The following is a 12,271-nucleotide window of genomic DNA, read 5'->3' on the forward strand; positions in this document are numbered from 1 at the left end:
TGCATATAATATTATCCATAAAATATAAAAATATTTATAGATACGCCGACTGCTTCGATCGATACTTCTTTTTTTTATTCAGAAAATCCGCGTTACATTTAAATTACGGAAAAGTTCTTATTATTCTAATGTAATCGAGTAGTAATCTTATGACATCGTATGTTGAAATAAGTATAACTTGTACTAACGTGATAATTGTAAATTGTAATTCCTTTTAGAAAAATCTGTAATTAATACTGTAAAACTGAAATTAATAGGCTCAAAAAATAAATTACATTATACTACGATAGAAATTATAAATAATTATATAACTAGTGTATGCTCGACTGTATACTTGAAAAAAAAAAATTTTATTTTACAAATCTTTTCACATTTCTTTGCAATGTCGAGCACAGAAGTTGAATATAAAACTTAAATTGCGGAATGCCTGTGCTAATATATATTACACATTTTAATCTGTGAAAAATAGATGTTCATATTATTTTAAAACTTAGTATCAATGCTATATCGAGAAAATAGCATCATACAGACTTGTAAAATTAGCAGAATATCGATCAGTTTCACAAAGATAGAAAAGTTTGTATATTGAAAGTCAAGAAAATGATGAATGTTACTATCGCCTGCCTCTTCCTCTACCCCGTCCACCCCTTCCACCCCTGCCGCCCCTAGCACCGCGTCCTCTTCCACGGGCTGCACCTGTAAACGATTTTTAGTCACAAAAAATAGATGTAATCTCTCAAATTCCCCTTTCCAAAAATTTATTATTATTATTAATAATGAGATTAGCATCCACCCGTTTTGAACTTTTAATTAAGTTCTAAAATACAGGAAACTCAATAAAATAATAAAAACAGGCTCTAAGTGTATTACAAGAAAAATAAAATGTATAAAACCTATATTTCACTAAATAATTAAAATATAAAAATAAATATAAAATATAAAAAATAAAAATATATTTCACTAAAAAATAATAAATTAATAATATTGTACCTCTAGCAGCTTCTTTCTTTTTAGCTTTAGCCTTTGGTGTATCATCTATCAGCAAAGTTTCCAAGGGAAGGGAGTCAGGCAAAATATAATATCTAATGTTGTTACCACGTAAACTGAGAGTCTCTAACTGTATAGGTTCACGATTCTTTATAGTCATTTTTACGGTTTTTAAGTGTGTATTCATTGCGACGTCAACACCTGCAACAATTCATAATTAGTTTTATAACAAAAATAATGTTTTTGTTCCATTAAATATTAAATACCTGCAACAATTCATAATTAGTTTTAAAACAAGAATAATGATTTTATTCCATTAAATATTAAATATTCTTAATTATGAGGTAATCTGCTATTTTATTAGCGTAATTAATCTCATGTCGCCGCGTAAACCTCAATTATTACCAGCGTATGAATCACAAAAACATCACTTTGGCATACCTGTAATCGTGCCCGTAACCTGAGTCCCATTTTTCAATTCTATCGTCACAGTCTCGTGACTGAGTTTCATCAAAAATCTGCGAAAAAAACGGTAAAATATTAATTATCAGAGAAATATAAACGCTTTCGCGCAAAAACATTTAAAATATAGGTTAGATTTCACGTGCGTAATCGTTCTCATTTCTCACAAAAACTATACAAGCAAACCATTGTATTTCTGGAAAATTTAATTTCTTTACAACGTTCACTTTTATTATGCGAGTTTTCGTGTATCCTACGTACCTTACTAGCTTCATAATACGGCTAGATTAATTACTTTAGTATGAACAATTTCACCGATACCGGCGGATATCATGCACCACGCGTAAACGCTCTGAACTCTGTATGGTCGATATACAACAGGGATCCAACCTCTAAAAAGTAAAAGTGGATTATACAATTTGATCGATCACGATTACGTACGAGCAATTTTTAACAAATATGCAATAAATGTAAATACGAATATTTTTGTATTTAATACAATTTTGATCCTCTTTATTTTTACAAATCACAATTGAAATGATAAAGTTAATGATCAAGTATGTACAAAATAACGTCGTTAAACGTACTTTGAGATTTCCTCTTGGCATTATCAAAAAATGTAAAAGATTACACTACTGTACAATGTTGTTGCGCCTTTGCATTAATTAACTTTAAGATAGTTGACATTCTCCCTCCCGATCCTACGTCGAAAGTCCGGGGATAGGCTGTCCCCTCTGGTCTGCAGTACAGCATTTGCATATTCTGTTCCCATTTCACAGGCGATACAATTTGTTTCTTTAAATAATTTCTAATCAATGCCTTGTTGCTATATTCGTGTCCCTTGCAATTAGAATAAACCTTACATCTAAAATCATCAAATTGTATCGTGTGCAATATCTTGCCAAAGGATTTGAGCGCTGGTTCCATCAATTTTGTGTGAAATGCGCCTGACACTGGTAATCTGGATAATTTATAAATCCCATACTTCTCAGCATTCTTTTCTATGTACTCAAGAGCCTCAGTATTCCCAGCCAAGATTTTTGATTGAGTGTACAGATATATTGCCACCCTGGAAAAATTCTTTCTGTAATAACTAATCCCATACCACATGCTCATAACATTTTTATAAATTAAATAAATCACAAACTCAAATTTATATAATAAATAAATACAATAAATGATTCTTACTGACAAACTGGCATTTCTACGCCACAATCTTGCGCCCACTTCTCTGCATCTTTGCATGCTTGGAAAATTGTAGCCTGAGGAGTGAGGTGGACTGACAGCATTCCTTGGGAAGACAAATCAGAGGCATACTGCATAGAGGCACCTCTTACCGAAACCAATTTAATGCCATCTTCAAAAGATAAAGCACCTGAGAAGATCAGGGCAGTCAGTTCCCCTACACTGTAACCAGCAACTGCTTTACAAGTTTCAAACACCCTGGGTCTTTCCTCACGTAATTGTTCCAGTGCAGCCAGCGAACTCACCACTGTAGCTGGCTGATTGAAGCGAGTCTGATTTAGCTTTTCTTGTGGACCATTCAAGCACAGCTTCAACAGATTATACCCCAGAATTTCGTTGGCAAATTCAAACAATTGTTTCGCACGTGGGAAGCGCAAGTACTTGTGCACCCCACCGACCTTAATGGTACCCTGTCCTGGAAAAAGTACGATGGAGGTATCTAACGGATCAATCTTCGGCTTCGTAACATCTTTCTCGTCAGGTGTCGGAACACCAGCGGGGTAAGGGCTCGTCGCCCAATTGGTGTCCTTGGCATCGCTGTAAGTGGCAGCCTCCTTCAAGAGGTAAGAAACGTTCTCCTCACTTGAAGGAGTATCGTCTCCTGCAGCAGGTTCGTTCTGAGACACGTTGACATTTAGCTCGCCTCTCTCGTTTTTCGTAGCAGAAACATCGGAGAATTTGTTCACCTGCCTCAGGAACAAACGACTCGAGCAGCCGGTCGTTCCGCCGGACAGGGCTCGTTGGAGCATTGTTCGCGTCAGCATTGCGCGTAAAGTTAAAATTAAGTTGCGCGAGACGAGTTCCAGTCACATTAGTGCAAATCGTCGCTCGTGACTGTAAAGGCAGAAGTAAAACGTTAGAAATAGGAAGCGTTGAGATTAACTTCTAGATTAAGAAATCTCTTGTACCGACGAAATAAAATGAAAGTTATATTTACCCATCATTGATATATATACCAGCCAGCAGTGGAAGTTGCGTCACACACCACCCTGCTTGTTCGACTAATAATGCGATAAGCTGAAGCCGCTAGGTATCGCTAAAGGTATCTCCCAGTACACTCCGGTTACTCCGGTATTCTTTACATACGTCATCACCTTTTTGCCGCAAATCTTACGCAAAAAAACGGAAAGAAACGGCAATTTTACAGCTTTAAGGTAACTATCGTTGTTGCAGTTGAACGCTTTTTCGTTAAAATTATGTCATTTAAGGAAAATATTTAAATATATCGTGATATAATTCGGCATAAATGCATAATTCACCTTGTGTACGATGGTATGTTTATCTTCCAGATGATTACGGACGTGCAATTAGCTATATTCTGCAACATCCTGGGGGTTGCACTGTTCTTCTTAGTATTTCTCTTCCACTACATAAATGCGAATTACACGAAATGAAGAACGGAGTACTGTGCTGTGCAGAAAAGTCTCCTGCGGTGTTATCCTAACCTATGTCATTGGATCAACGTGTACGTTCTTCTACATTTTATCACAAATGCAGTCCAACATGCGACTTTAAAATCAGAAAAATGTCATCTCGTTATACATTGCATAATAAACATTTATAAAAAATGAACTTTATACTTTTACTTGCAGCACTACACTCTTATTTTATACGAGTTTTAGTTTCAATTAATATCCCGTATCAATCGAGAAGTAATTCTGATTGAAAATAATGTTTTATAAATGGTGACTATGATTTTTCGTAGCGCTGTGATGTAAACGACGGTGAAAAGTCATCGATCAATTTTAATTGTCGCTTTACAATGTGTTTTTAGCAACGCATTTTTCATATTGATAATTTATTATATTTTAAGTAGAGTGTTTAAGGGAACCTGTAAATTTCAGCACAATTTAGTGGTCAAATATTTGGTACAATATAAATAATATTGATACGATGATATAAAAATGACAAAATATTTGATATAAATGATAACAATTTTATCGACTTGATGCAGAGCTGTATGTGTCTTTATATGTATATATATATATGTATATTGGTATATACGTTAAGTGCAATTTATTAAAATTCATTATAAATTTGAAAAAGATTATCATCTGATTAATAAATTTAACTAATGTCTTTTTATTTTGCGAAAAGAAATTGAATGACCTAGAAGTTGCCTGGTATAGAAGGCAAAAGTGGGAGTGCAGATCCCACCTTTTATTAACATACAAGATAGTCGTGTACATTTGATGGTAGGGGACTGCCGTAATATATGCGTTTAAATAATACTCGAGTGTCTTTTGAAATGCGGATTCATTTGTATCACGTTCTTGAGCTTTACGGCTTAGTTTTTATGTCATTAATCATGGATTGTAAGGTCATTTTGCTCCAATATGTGCCATTTACATATTAAAATAAAAATGTGATTTTACTGTTAAAACGTGTATCGTCGAAAGATAAACAATTTCGGTCTATAATATTTTAAGTGTAATCTCAGGCGGAATAATAATATCATGCAAAAGTGCTTATTTCACATTATTTATACTTGTGTTATCTTTAAGGAATATCTTATACATAGAGTTGAAATAAATCGCCTTTGCTTTTAGTTGGACGCGATTTGCAATACGCAGTGTTAATTTAAAAACAAAAACAAAAAAACAACAAAAGAAAAAAAAAGGGACCCAAAGTTAAGAGTATATGTGCATATGTATAAACTCAAAAAGGAAAAAGTAGCAGTTTTCCTTCTATCTCTATCCCGAAAAAAGAATCCATGCGTTCAGTTAATAGTGATTATCTTGAGTGGGTAATGTGCACGTTTTTGAGTAAAGTCGACGGAATGCTTTTGACATTTTTCTTATTTTGTTGTGTAACTACAGCCACCCATGGTTTTCATCTCCAAGAAGCTCTAGATACCGCTAAATGTTTAGCGCTATGTAAAAATGTAAGTTAATTCAAACGTTCCCATACATCTATTTTTAAACTTGAAAGAAAAAAATGTTACGAATTTTTCTTAAGTGGTATCTGTAAAATATTTTCTAAAAAAAAAAAAAAATTCTTCTTTTTTTTTTGTTGAGTCTATAAAATAAATACATCGAGATAAATATACTTTTAACACATTTTGAGCACATTTCAACTTGGTTTTGGCACCTGTATCAATATCATGGATAAGTAAATCGACAGATATGCACGTCAGATCAATTTGAAGTTATTCGATTCACCTATAAAGTGACTCGTATTTGCCTGCGTTACTTTTACAACGTATAATTTTCTTAAAAGCACAATTACATTGTGTTTTTTTTTTTTACGAGGTTAAAAGGTGCAACAATAGGAAAAAGTATTTCGCGAGCAACTGCGTACGCTGTAGTAAACGTTAAACGTATCACATGCGAATTAAATAACTCTACTTTGAAAGTAGGTTTTCTTTTTTTTTTTCTGCTTAAGCCAAAATTGATCGTGGATATACATGCATATTTATATGAAAAAAAAAGTTAATAACAGGCAATATGCAACTGTAAGGACAATAGCAACGTATCTATTTTATATCGAAAGAGAAAAGCCCGATATATAAATAAAGTACACGGTATATGGTAAACGACGGACTGCATAATGCATCGCAAGTTGTTTTAAACATGTTTTTCCCCTTTTTTCGCATTTCTTTTACCTTAACTTGTGGAAAGTCATGCTTGTACATACATACGTGGGAACGAACTAGATTACAAAGCCTTCCCGTTAAACCCAAGTTCTTCATGCTTATAGAACTTTTAAAGTAACGTAAAAGCTAAATACAAAATTTCTATCGATACGGATTGTAATCACAAGTTGATCGCGATAAGAACCACACACAAAAAAAAAAGAAAAAGTTATAAAAAATAGCAGGACTGCATAGACATGCACGTTAATTTTTCGGGCCGAGTTTCTAGGCCTGTAAATTATAAAACAATGCGTGCATGCATGCTGCAAAATGCAACGTAAACGTGGACATAAATGTGGACGATGACGTTTCAGTTTATCGCGCGTTTAGACTGATACACATAATATACTTAGGCGAGATAACGAAATGATCCACGTGCGACGTTCAACAACTTTGCGCCAAGTCCGCCGGGATAATCGCTCTCGCTGCGTTATCATCCACAACTTGCATCTCACTAAAATTATATTCGACTTGAAAGACCGCGCCGAGATCAATTAAGCTCGCTATCTGCCGTCTATCAATCTCTCCCGATCGATCGTCGAACGTAATCGAAAATATCGAAACTTTTTAACGATTTACAGGACCTATCAACTCCTTTATCTACTTTTCTTTTTTTCTTTTTTTTTTCTTCTTTTGTTTTATCTTGCATAAAGATTAGATACGCTATGTGTAAACTGCACAATCTCTAAACATTAATATGCGGGATATGTTAACTTTGCATATTATAAATTATATCATTAACATGTTAGTAATAAATGATTTATGGAATCGTCGAACGTTCACGTTGATATCTTAGTTTGGAGACGTCGAGAATTTATGACGCTTGTGATTTTATTTTTAGTTGCTAATATTTAATTTAAGCGTTATTTTTATTGTATCACAAAAAAAAAAATAATAAATGAACCTGCGCTAATTATCAACTATTACAAATTACATAATTTATTCGCCGTTTTTTAGGAATCCTGCCGTGATCACTGCTCGCAGCCCGCAGGCAGATTTGAGCGTAAGTTAAACACAGTAGAACTGCAAGTTAGAAAGAAACGTGTATTACAATTGTTATGTAATTTGCAATGCAGCTTATCCGCGAATAAAGGAGCAAGCCGGCGCGAACGTAACTTTACACTGCAGGGGAATGAATTTGCTAATTATCAAACATAATCCCGGGAGCTACGTTATTCAACGAAGCGTTTCTACGAGCAGCTGGGGTCCAGCCACAGTGGTAAATGCTTTTCTTATAGCCTTTTGTTTTGCAATTAACGTACCGTTTATCGCTCTCAACCTGTTATCAATTTATTTTCGACGCGGAAGAAGCAGCGGCAGCGTTTGAAGCACTGCGCGCTCTTTTTCGATTGCACTTCGCGTCAAAATCACGGAAGAAAAAAAAAAAAAAAAAAAAAAAAAAAACGTTATTAGCACTCATTACGAAATTAATTATTTTTATAGAGCAATGGTGAACTGTCGACGTTTCCAAACTTGACATCGGACACACTTTATCGTTATCGCTTGTACCGAATAACGCAACGCGGATTTTCATTAGCCGAAACGACGGATTGGTTTTCAACTTATGCAGGTATTCGATCCCGAAACTCATTTATACTTGAGCGTATTAATTCAATTTGGAATAAAGACGTTATACTTTCGATATACTATGGAGAATTTGCGTTTCAATTTTCTCTTATCGCATGTCAATTAATATTTACAGTTGATTATCAACCGACCCAAATTGAACACATATCACTTGCAAAAATTGAACAAGAAAGTAAAAATGTATGCCAGCTACGAGCGGAAATTGTTTTCGAACCTGTCGAAGGTAATACGCGCAGAATTGTTGAACAAACGTAATCCGCTTGAAAAATTTTTAATTATCACATATAGCATGGCGTGATTATTATATATTTATATATTTTTTTTTAGACCGTAGCTGTAATTATAACATATTATCTTGGGCCGGAGAACACGACTTGATCAACTTCGACTTAAAGAAGGTAAAGGATAAAGTGTGCACGTTGTGTTTGCAGTAGCACAGACTTACTTCTCGATTTTACTAAATTATTGGTACCATTCAATTATTAGGGACTGTCTGACATGATTACTACTACTTTTAGACTTCAGAGTTTCGCTTTTCTCTCAGAGACTTAAAGTGCAATCAGAATAGTACTCTATCGATTCAGTCGGGCAACGATGATTTTTCTAAACTCAGTAACGCGACGTTATTTACGTTCGTCACGCCGTCTTGTCTGCAAATTTATCAGAATTTAACCGTTTGCGGTAAGTTGTTTTACACGCGCACACACGTAAAGGTATACATATGCGTAATAAGTACTTTTGTCGATGAACAGCGCCTGAAAGGGTGAAGGATCTGCGGACGGAGTACATTCAAAAACGAAACGATGGATCGTATGACATTGCCGTTAATTGGAGCGAACCCGTTCTACAGCCGGATAATTATACGTTACAATTCGTTTCGTTACAGCTCGAGCCGCGTTTGTTAGTTGTGCCTGGAGTAAGTATTAATTCATGAATCGAGAACAATGCTCTTATTATTACAAAATAAAGTTAGACAATTTTTTTTTTCTTTTCTAGGACGCAATTAGAGCTGTATTTATAAACGTTCACGTAAGACTGCAGTACGAAATTAATATTGTAGCAGAATCAATAGGCGGTGTAAGTTTACAGTCGACTATATCCGGAAGTGTTGATGAAACGTCAGGTAGGTAGGTGCAGTCATTATATGCGATAATTATGGTCATTCTTCGTGCGATAAAAAAAAAGTTCCATCAGTCACAATTGAATGTTAAATTTGTATTTCGATTAGTCTATTATGTGCGACGTAATAGTTGTAGAGCCATCTTACCGCGAGATCATCGTAACGTTATCAACATTAGCGATAGTTGCGATGGTATTTGGAATAATCTGTATGCAACGTCGTAACAAGAAGAATAAGCAAACTAATGTAGAATATATGCATTTCGAGGTAAGTTTATCGATACCGTATGATTGTAATAGTGCAATATTAACTCGATTAATTGCAAAGTGGATAACTAGCTGTGCAATTCGATATTTAAAGTAGTTTCCATCCGCAGCTCTAACAAAGCGCAGCTTCAAGCGATTATATATAAAAGAAATTCTCGTTTTATAGGGCTCTATGGATTCTCTTAAAAAACCTTTAAAGCGGGATTATGCAGTGGACAATAGCGCTACTCTTTTGCCCCAGGATAAATTTCAACTTGTTCCACAGCAGTTAAAACTTAAAGGTATATTGGGTAGTGGAGCATATGGTATTGTTAGACTTGCCTCATTGGAAGACGAATTCGGCGCCGTCACAGATGTGGCTGTTAAAATGATGAAAGGTATTTCAATAAAATAATATAATATAAATAAATACAGTAGAAATGAATAATTATGTCATCCTCACATGCAGACAATCCATCGGTGGAGGATATAAAAAATTTTCATCAAGAAATATCTATAATGAAATCTGCTGGCCAGCATCCAAATATAGTGTCCTTAATTGGATACTGCACTTTGCACGATAAGCCTTTATTGGTAGTAGAATATTGCAGCAACGGTGATTTGCAGACGTATTTGAGAACGGTGAGTCCTGTAAAAAAAAAAGTATTAATACTATAATTATTAAAGGTTGTTAATAAAAAAAAATAAATTTTTTAGCGTTACTTTTTAAGTGATAAATAATGAATAACTGTTTTGTTACTTGTATGAGTAAAGCGCTTGAATAATTTCGATTTTCAGATTTGGCAAAATTTAGTGAATGCCGTGTTCGAATGCAGAACTCACTTGAAATTGAACATGGTATCTGTTGCCACACAAATTGACAGGACAAAACAAGGTAACACATGTGCATATGCGCATTTTATACACCTATATACGTACATACACCTTTGATGCATACGTCATGCATGCACCGCGTGTGTGTACAAGTATACTCGTATCATTCATATGTCGTTATATCCGTACGGTAACAATTTCAAACAATTCTTTATTCCTTTACAGAAAAAAGTGTCCTCAATCACAAGAATACGTGCATGATTGCCAATCGCCTGTACGATATTCAGCAAGGTAAATTACGTACATGCACATGTACAAATACATTTAATATACATATGTATAATATCGCGCGCGAAGTATTTCGGTTTGCAATGCCTAGCGTTATTAAAAAAATGTATTAAGAATCGAACAAATAATATTTAATCCTTAATTACAATTAAACAAAAACGGCAATTTGATCATGCGTCTATATAAATAACCGAGAAATTGAAAGTAAAAAAAAGAATTATACGTTACCGATGTTTCGCGGCGCCAAGTCTCCGAAGGTACACGAGAAGTATTAAGAGGTTAGGAAGAGTAAGTTGATGGTACGAGACGAAGCGCCGTTCTCGCCGACGCCGGTGGCAACCATTATAAAAGAGGCGTAGCCACGGGGTAGCAACCATTACAGAAAAGGCGTAGTCACAGAAGTGGCGGGAACAACAGTCATGGCAAAATGAACGTGGCTATGGGTCGACAAAAACGCCGGTTCGATTCGTGTTGTCGACTCGATCTTTCTAACCTCCTGATACTTCTCGTGCGCTTTCGGAGATTCGGCGCGACGAAACACCGGTAATGTATCATTTTCTTTACTTTTGATTTCTCAGCTACTTATTTATTTATTATTTAATCTTGCTTTTTTTACGATTAAATTACCGTTTTTGTCTTTATAGATGTGATAAAATACACAGAAAATATTACTTCTGCCGATTTACTGAACTTTGCTAGACAGGTGGCTACTGGAATGGTAAGACATATCAATATTAACGATCTACAATATTAATTATTAGTTATTAAGTATCATAGAAGGAATAATAAGCCAATAGGCATAAGGATATTTCGGTTCCATTGCGTAATATAAATAACAATGCAACGGGCGTTATGTTTAGGAATTTTTATCTTCCAATCGTGTAGTGCATCGTGATTTGGCTGCTCGTAATGTGTTGGTGCGACCAGATAGAGTGGTGAAAATTTCGGATTTTGGTCTCAGCCGGGATATCTATCGAGAGAATGTTTATCGAAAGAAAGGAAATAGTAAATTACCTTTGAAATGGATGGCAATCGAGGCTTTAACGCATCAAATCTATACTACTTATAGCGATGTGTATGTATTCTACTTCTACCGACACTTGCGTACATTGATGTGCCATTCATATTTGGTTTATCTGCAATAAAATTTTGAATTACAGATGGGCTTTTGGTATCTTATTGTGGGAGATAGTCACTTTAGGCGCTACGCCTTATCCCAGCACTCCTACAAATAAGATTCTGCAGTTTCTTAAATCTGGATACAGGATGGAGAAGCCACCAAATTGCAGCCGAGAACTGTATGTATTTCTCGCCGCAACATGATATTTTTCCGACTTTTTTTTCAATCATTTTGTTCTTCAGATACAGCATAATGTATTCGTGTTGGAATGTGAGGCCGCAAAGTAGGCCTACTTTCACTGAACTGAAACAAAACTTGGATAAATTGCTCAGTAATTATTCGGAAAATAAGTACTTGAATCTCTGCGACGTTTTATATGAATCAGACAACGAAAATAACGAGCCAAGCTCAATTAACGCGCGTTAAATGGATTTAAACGTAAAACACATCTGTGTTTAATTAACTCATCGAGAATCGAATTTTATTGCGTGCAAAATCGTTTATTTTTTATTTCTAATTATACATACAAGAAATTTTCGTATATAATTTCTCCTTGGTATACGTCTGTGTGTTTGTGTATGTATGCATGTATCGTGTGTAATCGCACACACGAGTATGCGCGGTTATATAAATGTTACACTCTTAAAAAAAAAACTCAGTAAGAAATACATTATTTTAACTAAAGCTGGTTTTTTATTTATTCATAGTTATTAATATTTTATGAAATTAACTCTTAATATAGATGATAA

The 12,271-nt window shown here is 34.8% G+C and overlaps 4 protein-coding genes across 5 annotated transcripts; 2 read left to right on the plus strand and 2 right to left on the minus strand.

The window, feature by feature from the left end:
- Positions 1-53: 53 nt before the first annotated feature.
- Positions 54-1,841, minus strand: Smd1 (small ribonucleoprotein particle protein SmD1). The gene is made up of 4 exons (XM_070672845.1): positions 1,711-1,841; positions 1,429-1,505; positions 991-1,188; positions 54-696 (listed from the first exon to the last, which is right to left on the minus strand). The coding sequence occupies exons 1-4, from the start codon at positions 1,722-1,724 to the stop codon at positions 614-616; spliced, it is 372 nt and encodes a 123-aa protein (XP_070528946.1). The 5' UTR covers positions 1,725-1,841; the 3' UTR covers positions 54-613.
- A 235-nt stretch (positions 1,842-2,076) lies between these two features.
- Beg (malonyl-CoA-acyl carrier protein transacylase beg) lies at positions 2,077-4,090 on the minus strand. Of its 2 annotated transcripts, XM_070672825.1 has the most exons (4): positions 3,954-4,090; positions 3,632-3,803; positions 2,638-3,528; positions 2,077-2,518 (listed from the first exon to the last, which is right to left on the minus strand). In XM_070672825.1, exons 3-4 carry the CDS (start codon positions 3,456-3,458, stop codon positions 2,077-2,079), a joined length of 1,263 nt encoding a protein of 420 aa, XP_070528926.1. In that variant the 5' UTR covers positions 3,459-3,528; positions 3,632-3,803; positions 3,954-4,090. The 2 variants fall into 2 exon arrangements, with proteins under 2 accessions (XP_070528926.1, XP_070528927.1); XM_070672826.1 differs by lacking the exon at positions 3,954-4,090 and having other exon boundaries at positions 3,632-3,866.
- LOC139112059 (dolichyl-diphosphooligosaccharide--protein glycosyltransferase subunit 4) lies at positions 3,984-4,266 on the plus strand. Its single transcript, XM_070672847.1, has one exon. The coding sequence runs from the start codon at positions 3,984-3,986 to the stop codon at positions 4,086-4,088; it is 105 nt and encodes a 34-aa protein (XP_070528948.1). The 3' UTR covers positions 4,089-4,266.
- A 450-nt stretch (positions 4,267-4,716) lies between these two features.
- On the plus strand, positions 4,717-12,206 carry LOC139112035 (tyrosine-protein kinase receptor torso-like). The gene is made up of 18 exons (XM_070672805.1): positions 4,717-5,578; positions 7,286-7,331; positions 7,405-7,547; positions 7,772-7,898; positions 8,031-8,138; positions 8,243-8,313; positions 8,434-8,596; positions 8,668-8,831; positions 8,912-9,038; positions 9,166-9,302; positions 9,468-9,678; positions 9,750-9,922; positions 10,079-10,175; positions 10,340-10,405; positions 11,047-11,120; positions 11,263-11,477; positions 11,563-11,700; positions 11,765-12,206. The coding sequence occupies exons 1-18, from the start codon at positions 5,408-5,410 to the stop codon at positions 11,946-11,948; spliced, it is 2,415 nt and encodes an 804-aa protein (XP_070528906.1). The 5' UTR covers positions 4,717-5,407; the 3' UTR covers positions 11,949-12,206.
- Positions 12,207-12,271: the final 65 nt, after the last annotated feature.

Source organism: Cardiocondyla obscurior, linkage group LG26 (assembly GCF_019399895.1).
Source record: "Cardiocondyla obscurior isolate alpha-2009 linkage group LG26, Cobs3.1, whole genome shotgun sequence".
Lineage (NCBI taxonomy): Eukaryota > Metazoa > Arthropoda > Insecta > Hymenoptera > Formicidae > Cardiocondyla > Cardiocondyla obscurior.

Coding starts and splice junctions, on each gene's coding strand:
- LOC139112059 (XM_070672847.1), top strand. CDS start 3,984: ATGATTACGGACGTGCAATTAGCTATATTCTGCAACATCCTGGGGGTT.
- LOC139112035 (XM_070672805.1), top strand. CDS start 5,408: ATGCGTTCAGTTAATAGTGATTATCTTGAGTGGGTAATGTGCACGTTT. Junction 9,039..9,165: donor AAGTGTTGATGAAACGTCAG/GTAGGTAGGTGC, acceptor GCGACGTAATAG/TTGTAGAGCCATCTTACCGC. Junction 10,406..11,046: donor CCTGTACGATATTCAGCAAG/GTAAATTACGTA, acceptor TTGTCTTTATAG/ATGTGATAAAATACACAGAA.
- Smd1 (XM_070672845.1), bottom strand. Junction 1,189..1,428: donor GGTTACGGGCACGATTACAG/GTATGCCAAAGT, acceptor GAATTGTTGCAG/GTGTTGACGTCGCAATGAAT. Junction 697..990: donor AAAGAAAGAAGCTGCTAGAG/GTACAATATTAT, acceptor AATCGTTTACAG/GTGCAGCCCGTGGAAGAGGA.
- Beg (XM_070672825.1), bottom strand. CDS start 3,458: ATGCTGACGCGAACAATGCTCCAACGAGCCCTGTCCGGCGGAACGACC. Junction 2,519..2,637: donor GTAGAAATGCCAGTTTGTCA/GTAAGAATCATT, acceptor GAATTTTTCCAG/GGTGGCAATATATCTGTACA.